General features: G+C 36.0%; 1 protein-coding gene across 2 annotated transcripts in view; it reads left to right on the plus strand.

Annotated features, from left to right (window-relative positions):
- Positions 1-17791, plus strand: part of LOC306879874 (elongation factor-like GTPase 1) — a 108588-nt gene that overhangs the window by 42678 nt on the left and 48119 nt on the right. For both annotated transcript variants that reach the window (XM_079433098.1, XM_079433099.1), the window contains exon 15: positions 135-270. In XM_079433098.1, the coding sequence (XP_079289224.1) occupies positions 135-270 (136 nt within the window). The remainder of the gene's footprint in view (positions 1-134; positions 271-17791) is intronic.

Genomic DNA, 17791 nt, shown 5'->3' on the forward strand with positions numbered 1-17791 from the left:
ATTTTTATATTTAGAAATAATTAAAATAATTGATAAAAATATTACTTTAATAATTATTTAAAAATGTGGTGGGTGTAATCATGCGTTTTGTCTGGTAATGTGAGACCTAATGCTGATGTGGGATTTTTCTTCAGCTGCCTGGGGGTTGTTCAGTAGCGGATGTTTTACCCAGCGTCCCTCACATGGCCTGCTGTACCGTGGACAGCCTCTACCTGCTGATGGGCCGTGAGCTGGAGGAGCTGGATGAAGTTCCCTCAGGAAATGTTCTCGGTAGGTCATCTGTTTTCTTCAGTTTTCCTCTTCACAGGTTTCAGATTACTTGTTTTTGCCATTCTGCTTTTATAATACCGTATAGTAGACTGACTTTTACTTGTGATCGCACTTCTCAAAGACAAAACTTATTCTTGCTTTACGTTTGGCTTATGCATGGTTAGGCTGAAGCTGAATGCCATGACATTCTGGTGCAGTAGTGCATTATGTGAGCACTCAAAATAAACGTCTTTTCCACATCACAGTTTATTCTGTCCAAGAATTGGCCACTTAGATGGGGACATACCTTTGTAAATGGAGTAACCACAGTTTGTTTGTTTTTTGGTGCTTTTTAGACATGGTACATCTGGAATTGACCATGCTACAATAATAAAATAGCGCTGAAGATCTCAAATATTGGCAGAGAAAGGACCAAAAAACAGGAAATGTGTCAGAATTAGTTTGGTCCAAAATCACAGATTTTTTTCATGGAGTTTCACGTTACTGGGTCAAATGTCCTTGTTTTTCCTGGAACATAATTTCTGACAGATTTTAGAGTCATGTTTAGCTTGGTTTATGTGTGGATTGGATTAGAACTTTTTTCGTCTAGACCAAAGACCTTCATCGTAGCGGCGTGGTGCTTTGTAAATGCTATGGAGGTTGTGTAAAGCTAGACAATAAGATTGAAGCCTGGGATTTTCAGTCCACTGATGTTCATTTAGTGAGTTTCCATAGCATGTTATTTTGAGAGGGTCAGTCTGTATAGAGTAATCTGGGGTTTAAAGATGGGGTAAGCGATTTCTGGAAGCCAATGTTGATATTTGAAATCACCGAAACAAACACGCCCCTATACCCCAAAAGGGTCTCGCCCCTATTTTGATAGCTCCGCCCCACACATACGCAATGTACGCAAGCCAGGCAACGATTAGTTCTGTGCAACAAAGCAAAACGATGTGTTTAAAGAGAATAAAAAATAATTTCAAAAAGATCGGTCCTGTCTGTTGTTTATTAATTCAAGCAGTGACGTTCTACAATGTTGTCCGTTGACGCTGTACGTAATCATGTCACTGGAATTCGAGTGATCAATGTCCCAACGAGTCAGGGAACTTACCAGTGACATGACTCGTGGACATGATCAACTGATTCACGAGCTGATTGAGATGCACCCCGTGTCTACACTGGATGCAGCGCGACAAATCTCCGACAGAAACTGTTGCCGCGTTCTGTTTATGACGTGCTGACACAAATTTTTTTATTATTTTCAACGGTCGCTTTATCGCGTCCAGTGTAGACAGGCTTTAGCTGTTGTGGTGCGGCGCGTCTGGCGTAGACACGGTGTTACTCACCTATCGAGAAGAAACAAAGCAACCTCGGCATCCGATCGCAGGCCTTCTGCTCCTTGAGTTCTCTCCAGCGCTGGAAAGCTGATCCGATATTTACACGGGTCCTACTTCTTGCCTTATCGTTCCGCAGACATTTTCCTCTTTTGTTTTTTTTATCCGCCATCTCTATCTTTCTGTCTCTCGGTTCGGCTGTTCACTGAACGCTCTCTCCTCCAAATCATGAGTAGACACGCCCCTTACTGCTGATTGCTACAAGTTTGTTTTGGTACTCGGCCCCGACTCAGTTTTGAAAAATTACGTACCCCACCTTTAATGTCTTGTTCAAGGGTGCAATGATTGTGTGTAATTGTTTTTTTTTTTTCCTGCACGATTGTACTGGCAACCTTCTTATTAATAGCCCTAAGCTATCATGATAAATTTCCTAATTTTAGTTATTTAAAAACAAAGCAGACAAGAACCTGCATGTCTCAGTCTCAGTAAATGTCAAGGCTTGTCATGGATATCACTTTCTGTGGACCAAAGCAATCACATTTTTCAAATCCTTTATCAGAGTTGATAGACAATGCCAGAAGAGAAATGAAATGAAAAATATAATAATCATCTAATTAAATAATACAATTATTATTAATATTTTTATTAAAATATAAAATAATAAAAAAATAAAATTATATACACAGTTTAGTTTTATTAAATTATGTACTAAATCAGGAAGTACATTTAAATATTTTAAATAACATAGTTGAAAAACATCTATGTGCAGTTATATAAAAAGTTAAAGGTTATATATTATGCTCAAATCAGTATAATGATGTGAGAGGAACAAAATCCCAAAACATTTTGTGTGTGTGTGTGTTGGGTCTCAAAAGGGTTAAAGTCTCTTATTCTCATATCAACAAGCTCTCAGGCTTTACATCACTAAACATTCCTAAACAACAGAGTCAGGCTGCAGCGTGAGATGGACTGGCTTTATTATCTACTGTGGTCTTCACTTCAGTGGTAAAGAGGCGCTCTGGCTCCTCATCTAACAGTGGAAGGGCTGTGTGAGTCTCATCCAGGACTCCCATAGATCTGAGTCAGCATCCAGATAGAGGCAGGAGCAATTAAATCTAATTTATGATTCCCAGCATTCCTAGCACCATAGACATGTGTGTGGGGGTAATGTGCTGATGAGACTCCATTTCTCATTCCTCATTCCAAACCTCAGTCACCTCTTTAATACACATTCAACTCGCGTTTTTTCTTTGTGTGCTCTAATGTGAAATTGGACTAGGTGAAGCTGCCAGAATATTTAGATTTTTTTTTTTGCCCAAAGTTGGCCCGTGATGAACACCATACCATATCACAAGAGGAGGACAAAACAGGGGGAAAACATAGTGAATATATATATAATATAATATAATAATATATAATTGTATGATGCATAGGCAACCAGAGACTTTTTGTTGGCGTGTTTTGTTCTAGTTTTGGTTATATATCTTTTTTTTTTTTCTTCTTGTAGATGAGCAGCCTATGTTTTATTTCTGGAAATTCAAGGTTCATTTTACAACAATTAGCTTTACAAGCATATTTGCTAGAACTAATTGTGCTTGTAAAGTGGTGACAGTTGTACTGAGCTTTATTGGTAGTCACAAATTATTCATGTTTGGAGTATCAGGTTTTATTGACATGAAAGCATATAATGTATTAAATGCCTAGCTTACATTTTCAGTTTTGATTTCTAACGTCTTATTCAATAACATTTTGAATGTTGCATGACAAAGGCTTGAAATCACTTGGGTCTCTCTGCAGTTTTCGAGGCGGTACATTGACCGACTGCACAGTCCTTGTTTGTTTTATGAGATTTTAATAAATTATGAAGGAGGGGCGCATTAATGTATTGACATGTTCGTATAATGCTAGCTCAAGAGTGGAGCGCAGGCACTTGTCAATAAGACACTACGCCGTTGAGTGGACATTACTGAGTGCTATTTCATAATTCACTTTAAGCATCAGGCTCCCAAACAGCCTTAACCAGATTTGAGTCGTCTTAGCGAGCACTCGCGTGTCGCACGAATCAATAGTAATGCACGCTTTCATAATGGAGATGGGAGGTCAGAGATCGTCAGCTCTCTGTGACATGTGTTAACCATCATTTTATTGTGTAAACTCAGTGACTGCAGCTTTCAGGGGACGCTGATTGTAGATTAGTCTGTATTCCTGCTTCATTGGGCTTGTTTTTGCAGCGAGGTGTGGAGGAGTTCAAATGCGAAAAAGCCTTTAGATGTGGATGAAAGATTTGTCTTTAAACCACATGACCGGTTAAAAGCGGCGTTTGACCTGGCGTTCGGCTGACTGGACCCCCCTAAAGACAAAACTCAAACCAGACGCACTGTCAAAAACAGGCCCGCTCAACTCGCCACATCACACGGTTTAACGCTGTCATACCGCCCTCGAACCAAGCCAAGGAGAAGAGCGGAGCGGATAAAAAATAGAGCAGGAATAAGGAGAAAAGAGGAGTGAAGGCAGGGACAAACAATCTCTTTCTCTGTTGTACAGCTTCCTTCCATCTGCTGAAACTCCACAGAAACAGGAAATGAGGAATTTAAGTGAGATGGATTTCACTGTCCCTCTTTCTTCACCAGGGTTAGAGAGAACTGGCTTCCTTGAATTTGTGAGTTTGAATTTGAACTGAATTCCCACAGGATTGTAATGAAAAGATGAAAAGTCATACAGCAGAGGATTTTCATGAGTCGTATATGACAAAAAAAAACAATTTAACTGTTTAGGTGTTCAGTTTTAAGGGACAGTTCATCCAAAAAAATTAAAAAATCTGTCATGATTTACTTACCCTCAAATTGTTCCAAATCTATGTGATTATTTTTCTCATTTGGGTAACCAAACAGTTGACAGTAGCCATTCACTTCCATAGTATGGGGGAAAAACTAAAAACAACGGAGGTTAAATGGCTATCGTCAACTGTACCGTCTACATTCTTCAAAATATCTAAAAAAATAAAGAAATAAAAATTCTAATAATAATTATTTTATATTATTTATTCTGTTATTTGGAACAACTTGAGGATTTCCATCGTAGTTTGGCTCCATTTTGAAGACTTCCAAAAATTTAAGTGAATTCATTAAATATAATAAAATATATGTTTATTATAGCTATTCATATAGTATTTCTGTGATTATTACCTAAATGATTTATTTTTTTGTAGATCTGTTCCTTACAAACATAAGTTGTCTCCCCTGTTCAAATAAGGAGTCCCACTTCAAAACTCAACGGCCGATGCTGATAATTAAACCACAAATTATATATTGGCCAACCAGTAATAATAATATAATAAATTAACTCAAATTTCATGTCAGGTGCTGGGTATTCATAGCTGTCAAAATAAAACATTTAATGTTTTATTATATTTTTAATAAATTAAATGGTTTACTGAGATTTCCTGTCAGTTAAAAGTCCAATTTAATATTCTGTCTGGCCGGTTCAATTCAAATTCTATCTCATTTTCTTAAGTCTTAAGTCGCTGGGGTATATTTGTAGCAATAGCCAAAAATACATAGTATGGGTCAAAATTATCGATTTTTCTTTTATGCCAAAAATCATTAGGATATTAAGTAAAGATCATGTTCCATGAAGATATTTTGTGAATTTCTTACCATAAATATATCAAAACTTCATTTTTGATTAGTAACATGCATTGCTAAGAATTTAATTTGAACAAATTTAAAGGCGATTTTCTCAATATTTAGATTTTTTTGCACCCTCAGATTCCAGATTTTCAAATAGTTGTATCTCGACCAAATATTGTCCGATCCTAACAAACCACACATCAATGGACAGCTTATTTACTTTCAGATGATGTATAAATATCAATTTCGGAAAAAATGAACCCTTATGACTGGTTTTGTGGTCCAGGGTCACACGTTATTATAATTTTAACTTCTAGTAGGTGTGTGTTACCTGTGTCTTAGAGAAGACAGATCTCTAAGTTTGTGTTTGCACATCACACTGCAGACAGACAGAGTCAGAGTCTCTTCTGTAGGAACATCCTGTCGCCTCTCTCATCAGGAATATCAGCACAATGATTCGCATTTATATAAAATGACGTCATTCATTCCTGTGGCCTTTCCCCCTGCTCTAATTCATAACGGCACACGTGCAGCAGAGCTTGTCTAGCGTACCATCATTTCCCACTTCAAAGCCGCCCGCCTGCCTTTGTTCCTCCTCAAACAGGAAATCCAATTAAATCCTCATAAAATATGCCCCCCCCCACCATCACCACACAAACCTGCCTTAAACGACTTCACCGTTATTAATGATCAAGTGTTGTAACCTAAAGAACAGAATTGAATTTCTGTAATGGAGATGAAGTCATTAATTATGAAGCGATCTCACTCTCGCTGACTCCCACATTTATTTTTGCTTTCCTGAGAAGCTCTTTGTGATATTTGATATTTGAATGGGATTTTACAGATGCCTGTGGTCGTTTTATCATTTATCATATCATGCTATTCCTTTGTGTGAAGAGTTTGATTTGGCACGACATGTTTGGCTGAGATTTTTTTTTTCTTTTGGTTTGGGAAAATATTTTTTTTCTTATTACTTATCTTTGTTTTTGTGGTTTAGTGTTTCCTGGATTCCAGTTAATTTTATTAACTTTTTATAAATTTTTATTTAATTTCATTTTTTATTTGGGTAGCTGATATGTAGTGTCACATACTGAACTCCATTTAAAACAATTTTAAGCCTAATTTTATTAATAATTTTAAAATGAATTGTAATATATAATCATTTATTTTATTTTATCCATGTAGAATGAACAAGTAAAGGAAAAAGTAATAAACACTCAGTGAGCTCATCTATAACTGTTTAAAATATTGTACAAATACTTTTTAAATGGATATTTCTGTCTCTAAAATCTGTTTGGATGAGCCATGTTTAAAACTATGAATGTGCTATAGACGCACTAATCAGATATTTTTCTTGGCCTAAGGTGCTTTTTAAATTTGAGTGGTGCTTCTGTATGATGTTCTGGTCTCTAGATTTGGCTCGGGTCCTTCCTTCAGTGCAATTCTGGTTTTGGCTCTTTTACTATCCACTAAGTTGTATGTCTGTAATTGTATGTCTGGCCACTTAAAATGTAGTAGCACACACATGAATTGAGGAATCATTTGTTTCACAACAAAGTTTGGTTTGAGTTTTGGGGTTTGTTAAAAAACCCAAACCCTGTGTATGAGCAATAATAATAGTAATGATTGCCATAGTCTTTTGTCATATTGATTTTTCTGCTTTTTTTATAATAGCAATAAGCCACCTAAAAAGTAGAAGCATGCAGATGATTTGAGATATCATTTGTTTAGTACTGTCGTTTAAAATTTGGGGTTTGCAAAAAATAATAAATAAATAAAAATAAAAATCCTGATCTTGTGATGAAAATAGCAATAACAATGATAAAATTACTGCATTGCTTCTTCTGGCTCATTGCTTTAAAGGAGTAGTGATGTAATGCTACATTTCTCCACATCTTTTTCTATGAAGAAACAAATGTGGAGAAATAGCATTACATCACTTGCTCACCAATGGATGCTCTGCAGTGAATGGGTGCCGTCAGAATGAAAGTCCAAACAGCTGAAAAAAACATCACGATAATCCCCAAGTAATCCACACCACTCTATTCCATCAGTTAACATCTTGTGAAGTAAAAAATTGCGAGTCCTTAAGAAACGAATACATTATTATATACAAGATGTTTTAACTTAAAAAAAAAAGTTCATAATCCATAATAATGCTTCCTCGAGTGGAAAAAGTCCATCCTCTGTTGTCTCTCACATCAAAATCAACCAGATATATTTTTAGGACTGTAAACAGCACTTGATTCAGTAGAGACGACTTTTCATTGGTGGAAACAATATCGAAAGCAACATTTTTAAGTTAAAACACCCTAATGATGGATTTGTTTCTTACAAACATGCAGTTTTTCACTTCACAAGACATTAACTGATGGACTGAAGTGGTGTGGATTACTTGTGGATTATTGTGATGTTTTTATCAGCTGTTTGGACTCTCATTCTGACGGCACCCATTCACTGCAGAGGATCCTTTGGTGAGCGAGTGATGTAATGCTACATTTCTCCAAATCTGTTCTGTTGAAGAACTCATCTACATATGGGAACCAGCAAAGTATTGAGAATAAAAGTGGACATCTAATGGTCATAGTAAGAGAAAAGCGCTGAGAGAGTTTAATACTGTATAACGTCAAAGTGAAAAAGTGATCTGGCCACCACAACCCAAAAAAACACACCCATGGTCCACTGCGCTTTGAAATTCACCCACCGCAGAGATGACTCTTTCAGCTGAAGAAGCGATACTCATGCGAGATCAGAAGAATAAGCAGATGTTTATTACAGGCCTGTGGTACGGGAATGAGTGTCTGTTTGATGTGTGTGCAGCGAGAGCGGCGGCTTGGCTCGGCTATCTAGGTTTTAGGCCGCAATGTGAACCGACCGCCTCGCTCTCTGGTTTAAAGTCACATCAGCTTGCTACACAGCAGATGAGATGAATAATGCTGATTCATGGTGGCGAGCTTTGCGAAAACGTTTGTTTTACACTACAGCGCGTGTGTGCGCATGTTTACTCGTGTCTGGATGGCAGAGCTCTGAGTAAGTGGGATTGCGGCTTGATTTCCCCCTCGACAGGCTCCCTTGGTTATATACAAACTGCAATCAGGGCGACCACATACGTGGCGTGTCATCGGGTGTTTCAGTGACTGGGCAGATGTAGGACGTTTGCTTTGTTGATTATGAAGTATGCTGGTGGGGAGCAGTACAGATGGGGCCAACTGAGGTTGTCTAATTTATCTAGACTTTTTATGTTTTTGCAGCATTGCTTTACAGGGGGGGAACTACAGTAAGAGATGCAAGTTTAGAGACTCATTTGGTGTCTTTGTTCTTTTTTGCGTAATTGTTATACTTAAAATATATATATATATTATACTTAAAATATATATATTAAATTCAACCCCCCTCCCCTCCTAAATAAATATAAAATATACTGTATTTGTCTAATTAGATCACAAAACTGTGCACAAATATTATGGCTTTAACAACAACAATAATAATATTTAAATTTCATTTTAGAATGATATATTATTTAATAGTATACATACTTTTAATATTTATAATAAATAAGCAATATAAAAATATATTTTCATAAAAAAGTAAATTGATAATTATGAATATAGTAATATAAAATATTTAACTATGTAATTGAAAAATAAAATATCCAAATAAAACTACATTTGAATTGTAATGTAATACATGTAATAATATAGTATACATTTTATATTATTATTATTATTATTATCATTGTTACTGTCGTTGCTGCTATGTTTTTATTTTAATTTTTTTTTATAATTATAATACACATACTTTTTTACATTTATCAAGCATGTAATATAAAGTTGTAATATCAAATAAATGTATGTTTGTTTATTTATAATCTGTGTCAGTGTGAAGGCAATGTCAGTCAGTTTCTCCTCTAAAGCACCACCTTTTTTTTTGTTTGTTTGAGATTATGATGTTTTTGTTGTTATGCGTGCTTGTCTGTCATACAGTCTTTTGAAAGGCTGTGCATTGTTCTCTCTCTTTTAAAATTTTCTAGCAGTCTGTTTACAACAGTCTTGTTTTAAGATGCTTTGTCGACATAAAAATAGTAAAAGACTCCTTTTACATACATCTGTTTACTTAAAACACATGTACGTTCCTTTTTAAGAAATACAATTATACAAGACAAGATTAATCGATTAGTTGTTTAGATAACCAGTTGTTGTTGTTTTTGTAGCTTTGCACACTGAGCAGTGTAAGTGGATATTCTGTGTGTGAGAGAGAAAGATTCACTGACTCATCACTCTGGTGTCCAATCAAGCATGATACACTTTTCCTCTCATTCCCTCATAAACCCTCATGGACTCACACAGCCGTGAGACACGCTCACCTAAACATTCCCTCCGCGCTCTCCTCCAATTTATTGACCATTTTTCACTTCTTTGTTTTTCATGTCCTCACCCACACACTCTTATTTTTCCCCTCCTTCTCTCCAGCGTGACCTAGATTTTTAGCTTGGCGAGGTCTCGCCAGGTTATGTTGTTACCATCAACGGATCTGTATTTGAAAATTAGTTTTTGGTGTGGAAAAAAAGTTGGAAATTTTTCCAGCTTTGCAGCTGCCTGTAAACTTGACGGATGGAATGTCTGTATTCAGGCCACCATCAACCTTGTTTTTCTGTTCTCAGCTCAAAATGCCAGTTTTCTGGCAGTTTGTCCTCCTCAAAGCCATGGAGAAAACATTATGATCTTCACCCAGCAATGATGATTCACAGTGTCGCACATCCAGGTGAACATTGTCAAACTACACTCTTAAAAGTAAAGGTTCTTTGGCATTGATGGTTCAGTGAAGAACCTTAACATCAACCCAAAAGGTTCTTTATAGTGGAAAAAGGCTTCTTTGGATTTTTAAAACATTCTTTACACTGAAAAAAATGGTTGTTTTAGGAACTGTTTACCAATTTATTATTATTATTATTGGACCAAAAATGGTTCTTCTATTGCATCACTGTGAAAACCCCTTTATGGAACCTTGACTCTTAAAAGTAAAGTTTCTTTACTGCCATTGATGGTTCCATTGAGAACCTTTAACATTCATAGAACCTTTTCATTCCACAAAAGGTTCTATAAATTGTAAAATGTTCTTCACACTAAGATAAAAGGGTTCAGTTTAAGAACTGTTTGCTGAAGGTTCTTTGAGAAACCTAAAATGGTTCTTCACTGCAAAAACCTCCTTATTTACAAGAGTGTAAGAGCATAATGCACACTGGGTTGCAGGTCTGTTTTGTTGGAAAAATCAGAAAAAAACCCTATATATATATATATATATATATATATATATATATATATATATATATATATATATATATATATATATATATATATATATATATATATATATATATTCCTGTATTATCTTCCAAAATAAAATCTGTGTCCTAAAACAGAATCTTTTGAGAACCACTGTCCTTGAGCATGTCGACTGGAGACGTTTCTTTGTTCTCCTCGGTTCCTCCTGTAGCTTCTCTGCTCTCTGCTAGTTCCAGTAGATGGCGTTAAAGAGACAAACTGCCTGAGTAGAAGGCCTGACCCTCCCACCCCCAGATCCAGTCAGGCTCAGGGTGACCAGACGTCTGAAAACAGCTCCTGAAGTTCAGCTTCCTCTGTCTAGGGACCGTTCTGCAGACACAGTGACCCCGGCAATCTCTCGTCTGATATGAAAGTTTAATTAATGGGATGACAATGATCTTAATGGTTGAATCTCATGAAGCCTGTCAGGAACATATCTAGAGTCGTATATTTCACTTCAGAATTAAAATTGAAAACTTTTTCTTTTTAATAGTGAAATTATTTTAATGACAATCAAATACAAATTCTCATTACTGTAATGAGTTTTTTATTTATGATTTTTTTTTTGTAAAAATGTATAATTATAAATGAAAATATACACAATTTTATTTTTGTATAATAAACTATTATTATAAAACAACAACAATAATTATAATTATTATTGTTATTAATGAATTCGTATTGATTTTGTTTTGTAAAACTAAGAATTATAAATGAAAATATATACAATTGTATTTTGTATAGTAAAAATCTATTATTATAAATATCAAATTTTATTTTTTGCATAATAAATATATTATTATAAACAATGACAACAATAATAATAATAATAATTTTTATTGTTATTTATTTTTTATTTGTATTTTATTTAAAACTAATCTGTATCAGCATCAGTCATAAGAAGCCGGCAATATCGGTCGATTTGACAATCATGATGGTTTTGTACAGTAAGGTTATAGTTTTGGCTATTTGTGAAGTATCTGAATGACTTGTTTTTATTTAATTAATATTCATTATTATTATTATTACCAATTTAAATAATACATTGTTTTTTTCTGCATTATGATATGAGATTTGGAGGAGAAGTACACTTATTGTTCATTATTGGCTAAATAATGTTACAGTGAACAAACTCTTAAAAAAAGCAAAAACATAAACAAGCAATTTGAGTGAAATATGACATCTTGATATTCAATTTATGATAGGTCTATTCAACCAAAACATCTTGAGAAACCCTGATGCGTCTATATAAAGGGAAACTTTCATGTTGCATCAGTTCCACACAGCACACCTGAGATACATGAGAATGTCTGGAGTCTTGTCGTCGTTGCGGTCCAGTATGTTTGGCAGTGTTTTTATGAGGACGTCGTGAAGATAGAGAGCGAGCGACACAGAGAGAAAGTTCTGGAAGCTGCACACGCCTCACAGATGTGAATGCCATTAACTGGGCTGAATTGCTGAGTGCGGTGATTTCAGTCTTCACTTCACCACATGTCTTACAATGCTGGGCCTTGACCAGTTCACACATACACATACACACACACATAGAGGCATAAAATGTTCCACTGGCTGCACAAACACACATATCTGATTGTTGAGAACACACATTTGGCACTGAAACCTGTTTGAAGAGCTATTTACAATGCAATGACTTGGCCAAACCCGAAGATGTATATTTTAACATAAATTAAAAGAATAGTTCACCAAAAAATTTAAATTTCCCAAAAACTAACTCACCCTCAGGCCATCCAAAATGTAGATGAATTTGTTTCTTCATGGGAACAGATTTAGAAAATGTGTCATTTCATCACTTGCTCACCAATGGATCCTCTGCAGTGAATGGGTGCCGTCAGAATGAGAGTCAAACAGCTGATAAAAACATTACAGTAATCCACAAGTAACTCCAGTCCATCAATTAAAATCTTGTGATAATTGATAAATGTTTGTAAAAAAAAATGTATTTGCCTTTAAGACATTTTAACCTTCAAACTGTCGCTTTCGGCTAAAATAGAAAAAATGAAAAAAAAAAAAAAAGGGGATGGACTTTTTCACTGTAGGATTTTGGACTGGTATTTTGGCCAGAAACAATGGTTTTAAGTTAAAACTTGATGGCTTGATGGATAAGTTTCTACAAACTTGCAGATTTTCGCTTCACAGGATGTTAATTGATGGACTGGAGGGGTGTGGATTACTTGTGGATTATTGTGATGTTTTTATCAGCTGTTTGGACTCTCATTCTGACGGCACCCATTCACTGCAGAGGATCACCATTGGTGAACAAGTGATATAATGCTACATTTCGCCAAATTTGTTCTGATGAAGAAACAAACTCATACATTTTGGATGGCCCGAGGGTGAGTAAAATATGATTGTTAAATGTATATTTCACTTTAGATATGTATTTTAAACTTAAAGCAGGGTTCTCACAGTCAAGGGAAACCTGGCAATCAGGCAATGTCAAATGAATAATTTTTTTAATCCCTATCCAGGAATCATGAACGACTGGAAAAGTCCTAAAAATGCATTGGTCAAAAGGTGTTGGCACTCTGTTTAAGGTCTGTTTTCCCCTGTTGGATCTTTTAAGAGCTCTTTTCCTGCCAGAGCAAGGAGACATATGACTTAATATCCATACAAATCACTAGGAAAAACAGGAAATAACACATGCTCAGACACGCACACGCACTTGTTGTGGTTGTGACAGCTACACTCTCTTTCTATTGTTTGTGTTTGTGTGCACGGCTGGGTTTGCCAAGCGCATTGTGTTAAGTGATTTATTGGTAAAACATCAGCGATGCTGACAATCCCTAAATGACCCATATTGGCTGATATATCTGACTTTATAGTACACTATATAACATGCTACAGGATTTAATTGGCCAAACATTTATATTTTTCCTCACCAGACAGATGATTTTGATTGGTTCTAGATCACTGCATTTTTTTGTGGTGCAGTTAATATTTTAACAAACTTGACTGGCCTCATATGTTGTGCTGCTTGCCAGAGCAACGCTTTCAAAGTGCATCAAGGCAATTTGACTGTTGTGGAGCAAGCAAGAGATCTTAGTGCCAAGAGGCTTCTGGGAAACTCAGACCTTCTATTTATAACCCGAAACCCGAACAATTTGAAGTCATAAAATTGTTGATCAAGAAAGATGTCCTTGCTCTATTTCCCACTAATGCTGGGGAAAACAGCTTTCATTTGCTGGTCATGCGGTCTGTGAAATTCAGAGGTCGTTTGCTGTTCAGTTCATCCATGCTGAAATGAGTGTGCAGCTGTTAATTAGTCAGTCAACACCAGATTTTTATTACCTGCGTCTGTGTTTGTCTCTGTTCCTCTCTAGAGATCATTCAGCCTCTAAATGATTTTCCAGTGATGCTGTGAACATTTACTGCAAAACCGTTGAAATTGGTGACCATAGAGATGGTTGCCAACATACTTTTGCATCTTAAGAGGACAAAAATACACATACAGACAAAATGCAGAGTTCAGATCTATTTAGTGTTTCAGTATTTATGCAAACGCCTATAAACATTAGGCAAGCAGAATATTGCAAACATCACTTTTAAAGGCATAGTTCACCAAAAAATGAAAAATCTGTCGTTTCAAATCTGTATAAGATTCTTTCTTCTGTTGAAGTTGAGTCACTTTTAATCAAATTATTGTGTCCTTGCAAATTATTTACATAATCAAAAATATATTTGCCTTGTAAAAATAATGGGTAATTTGTAGTATTGCAGAATATTTCCTTATGGTGTTATTGTTATTGTTAGTTCTAAGTTTATGCACGCAATGAAATGCTCGGTTAGTCTGTAATGGCTACTTGACCTCTGCTCAGTTTCCAGCGGTTCATGTCCACGTGACCATCCACAGTTGCCTACTGCTCTTCTGAGTTCTTTTTGTCTGGCTGACTGAGCACCGCTAGACTAATTGCAGGTTATCCTTCTGTCTCTGGCTGAAGACGTCAGTAACAAACTCTTTGATAGCGGTTAATTGGCTTATTAGCAACTCGCTGAGTGCTGCATCGTCAGTCAAAACCAGACGGCAATGTCTGAAAGAACGTACACAAGTCAACATTTTGCAGAGCGCAACGTCAACAACTATGAATATTATAGTAATTTACGTCGTTTGAGCTCTCAATTTGTCAGTAATGGCTGCTTTGTTGTGAGAGTCTGAGGGAAGCTAAATTTAGCTCTTTTGTTCGGCCTCCATGCAGAAGTAAGACAGGATCATGGCTCAGAAACATGGCGAGGTGGCTAATAAGTGGCGCGATCTCTCTGGGTTTCCCATAATAGCTGCAGGTTTTAATAGGCGAGAGTGCAGCTGCAAGCGTGCGGCTCTGTTTGCTGGAGCCAGAATGGCTTTCTAGGAGCTGTGCCAGCTTGCAGGGGGCAGTGTGGACCCCGCTGACTCAGATGCCAGTGCCAGCTCGAGGAACCTGTCTGTTACTGGCTTTCAATTTATTTCATTTTTTCCATTCTTCCATCATCCATCCTTCTGTCCATCTATCATTTTTCCTCTTTCTTCCTTCCTGGTGGAAGATTCCATTCCTTCAACTCCTTTCTTTTCCTTCTTTCCTTTCATCCATCCCGCCATCATCCTTCTGTCCATACTTCTTTCTTTCTTTCTTTCTTTCTTTCTTTCTTTCTTTCTTTCTTTCTTTCATCCATCATATATCGCTCCTCTTGCATCATTTTCTTCCATCCATCCATCTTTCTTTCTTTCTTTCTTTCTTTCTTTCTTTCTTTCTTTCTTTCTTTCTTTCTTTCTTTCTCATCTTTCCATCCTCCATCTTGTCCATCCATCCATTTGTCCTGTCTTCTTTCCCATTTACTTCCTTGCTTCATTTCTTCCTTCATTTCTTCTTTCCTTCCATCTCTGTTCTTTCCTCTTCATTTCCTCCCACACTTCAGTACTTGAGGCTCTATCATTAGACTTCCCCGGGTCTCAAATATGAGCGTTGGCTGTATATTTATAAATCCAGACAGCAGTAGGAATCAGAACATTGTGTTTTTTTTTTTTTTTTTTCAATAATTTTTCACGTTTGCTTTTTTTGATGAAGGTTTCATTAGGGCCCGTCATGTCCACTGTTTACTGGTGAATATAATATTTAAATTATAACGACACCAACTACCTTTTTACTGATCTTGTTTTCAGATCGTGACAGCGCTCAGAAGTATTTATACAAAAGCAGCTCCAATCAAGCCTCAAGTCTCATCCTGTCCATACAATCATGTGTTTGTGACCATGGTTACATTTTCTACTTTGAAACTTTAAGCTTCTCAGAATTGAATAATCTAATCTAATAGGAAGTATTTATGCTAAGCATGGCTACATTCAAGCGTTTAAGGGGCTGTTTGCTATGGGAAAAAAAAACATACAGTAAATCACAGAGGCTCAAATGACTCGGTGAATCGATCTTTGAACTGGTACCTGTCCATGAATCATCTGAATGAACTGATTCACTATAATGAATAAGACTTTTGAACTTTTATTTTTGGGGACTACATTTAATCATTTACTCAGGTGATGGCAGCAATGTAACCTTTTGGTAATGTCTTATCTTTTAAAATACACTAAAGTTAATTTCCAAGGTAAGATTTTTTTTTTATGTTTATGCATTAAAGTATCTTATTCTTAAGACATTATTTATTTGACCAAAAATATGGTAAAAATAGTAATATTGTGAAATATTATTCAAATATATAATAACCATTTTCTATTGTAATATGTATTAAAATGTAATATATTTCTGAATTTTCAGCATCATTACCCCAATGCTCAGTGTTGCACGATCCTTCAGAAATCATTCTAACATGCTGATTTGGTGCTGTGATGGATTTTCTTTCAGGGTTTTTTTTATTTATAGAAAGAGCAGCATTTATTTGAAATGGAAATTTTTGTAACATTATAATTGTCTTTACTGTCACTTTTGGTCAAATGAATGCTTCCTAGCTAAATAAAAATATAAATTTCTTTCAAATTAAAAAATGATTTTTTATTTATTTATCAGATGTAGTCAGAGCAGTTTTTTCATACTTTAAAGGCAGAATTGATCCAGCCTTGATTCAGAACTCATCTGAGGGAAGTGTGAATCATGCATGTGTTGGTCAGTTTGATTAGTATTAGTTTATGAGTATTATGATATTTCATGATCCTGACTGTAACGCAACATCAAGACGTTCCATCATCTAGGTTTCATTTTCATCTAGCGTCATTCCATCTGTCTTTCAGTTTAAAAAAAACGAGGGTTAGCGGAAATCTGAGTCTTCAAAGACAGGCAGTGGAGACGACCAGCCCCCCTCCGCTTTGTGGATTAGCTCGTCTTTCTGCGATTGTTCACAAATCTTCCCCCTTTTAATCTGCTGCTGTCGTTTCAAACCGCCTGCCCCTGTGAAATCAGGACGCTTCCACGAGTTCATGTTTCCACGGGTCTTTGATAGACACAGATGGTGTATTTAAAGCAGTACAGAGTGAGATTAAGATATGAAATATGATTTTATTAGTAGCGTGAAGTTTCAGCCGTGGTTGTTAAATGGTAACCCCTAGACACTTGTAGTGGGATTTGGGTAATAAATGAGCTTCGATGTCTGTGAGACAGGGAGAAATGGTTTTTAATTGTTTTTTGGGTTGATGTAAGTACGTTCGGGACACGAAAGCCATGAACTTTGCATGTTGTTTGCTCTGGTTATGTTTAAATCGATTACTTCAAGAGAAACAATATGATGCTCTAGATCCTTGGATGCATTGCTAAAACTAGGTTGTTTCAGCCTCAAATTTTTCAAAAGATGACTGGTTTAAAATTATGAGCACTTGTGAGGAAGCCTTAGACATGTGGAAGCAATTGAGAAAAGCAAACAACACTGGGAGATCTGAATGTGTGTTGAGGTTGGCAGTGCCAGGGTAAGCACTGTTTATTTAGAGCCCACCGGTTGCCATTTCTACAGGTTTCAGTCAGCTGCCCTCTTTTTTCATTTCCCAGTACTAGATGACATCCCCTCATTAAAATGAACATGAAACAATGATTTTGTCATTATTTTGTAGTATCAAATAAATATGCCATAATGTTTCAGACTTCAAAGCTGTTTTATGTTTTTGAAAGAAGTCTTTTATGGCCACCAATATTTTACACACACACACACACACACACACATACAAATACACTACAATATATAATACACCAAAAACAAAATTAAGTCCCTTATTTTCACCAAGGCTACATTTATTTGACCAAAAATACAGTAAAAACAGTAATATTGT

This window comes from Barbus barbus (assembly GCF_936440315.1).
Source record: "Barbus barbus genome assembly, chromosome: 2".
NCBI lineage: Eukaryota > Metazoa > Chordata > Actinopteri > Cypriniformes > Cyprinidae > Barbus > Barbus barbus.